Source organism: Arachis ipaensis, chromosome B01, assembly GCF_000816755.2.
Source record: "Arachis ipaensis cultivar K30076 chromosome B01, Araip1.1, whole genome shotgun sequence".
NCBI classification, from domain to species: domain Eukaryota; kingdom Viridiplantae; phylum Streptophyta; class Magnoliopsida; order Fabales; family Fabaceae; genus Arachis; species Arachis ipaensis.
This window is the reverse complement of record NC_029785.2, coordinates 574,051-574,555: the sequence shown is the minus strand read 5'-3', so window position 1 is coordinate 574,555 and position 505 is coordinate 574,051. Positions and strand designations below refer to the sequence as shown.

The 505-nt window shown below is 28.3% G+C and overlaps 1 protein-coding gene across 1 annotated transcript in view; it reads left to right on the top strand.

Moving 5' to 3' along the window:
• The window catches only part of LOC107615895 (probable GMP synthase [glutamine-hydrolyzing]), a 4,840-nt gene that overhangs the window by 213 nt on the left and 4,122 nt on the right, over positions 1-505 (top strand). Inside the window, exon 2 of the mRNA XM_021110996.1 lies at positions 1-444. Within this exon, the coding sequence (XP_020966655.1) occupies positions 1-444 (444 nt within the window). The remainder of the gene's footprint in view (positions 445-505) is intronic.

Here is a 505-nt window from a genome sequence, read left to right as displayed (position 1 = left end):
AAACACGTTATAATAATAATCATAATAATAATAATAGTAGTAAAAATAATAATAATCATAAAGCATTATTATTGAGCCAAAGTTTCTTCCCAAAATTCTTAAAGAAAGTTTACCCAATTGGTCTTCAAAAAAGCAATTCATCTTTGTCTTTGTCTTCAATATCATTGTCTTTGTCTCAAAACTCAAATGATTCATTATTGTCTCAAGCTGATGATTCAGTCACTAATACTACTCCACTTGATGAGAAGATTTCATTGGCATTGCGTTTGATTTCACCACAAACTACTAGTCATGAAGTTCTTAGAGATGAGGTTAATATTAATAACTCACTGCCTAAAATTGTTCATCATCAACAACAACCAAGTTCACTAACAATATTACTCAACAATGATGATGATGAGCCTGGTGAATTGAGAAGATGCAATTGGATCACAAAGAATAGTGGTATGATTTATTTATGATCAATTTTATTTTCACTTTAATTATCTTATTAATATTATATGCA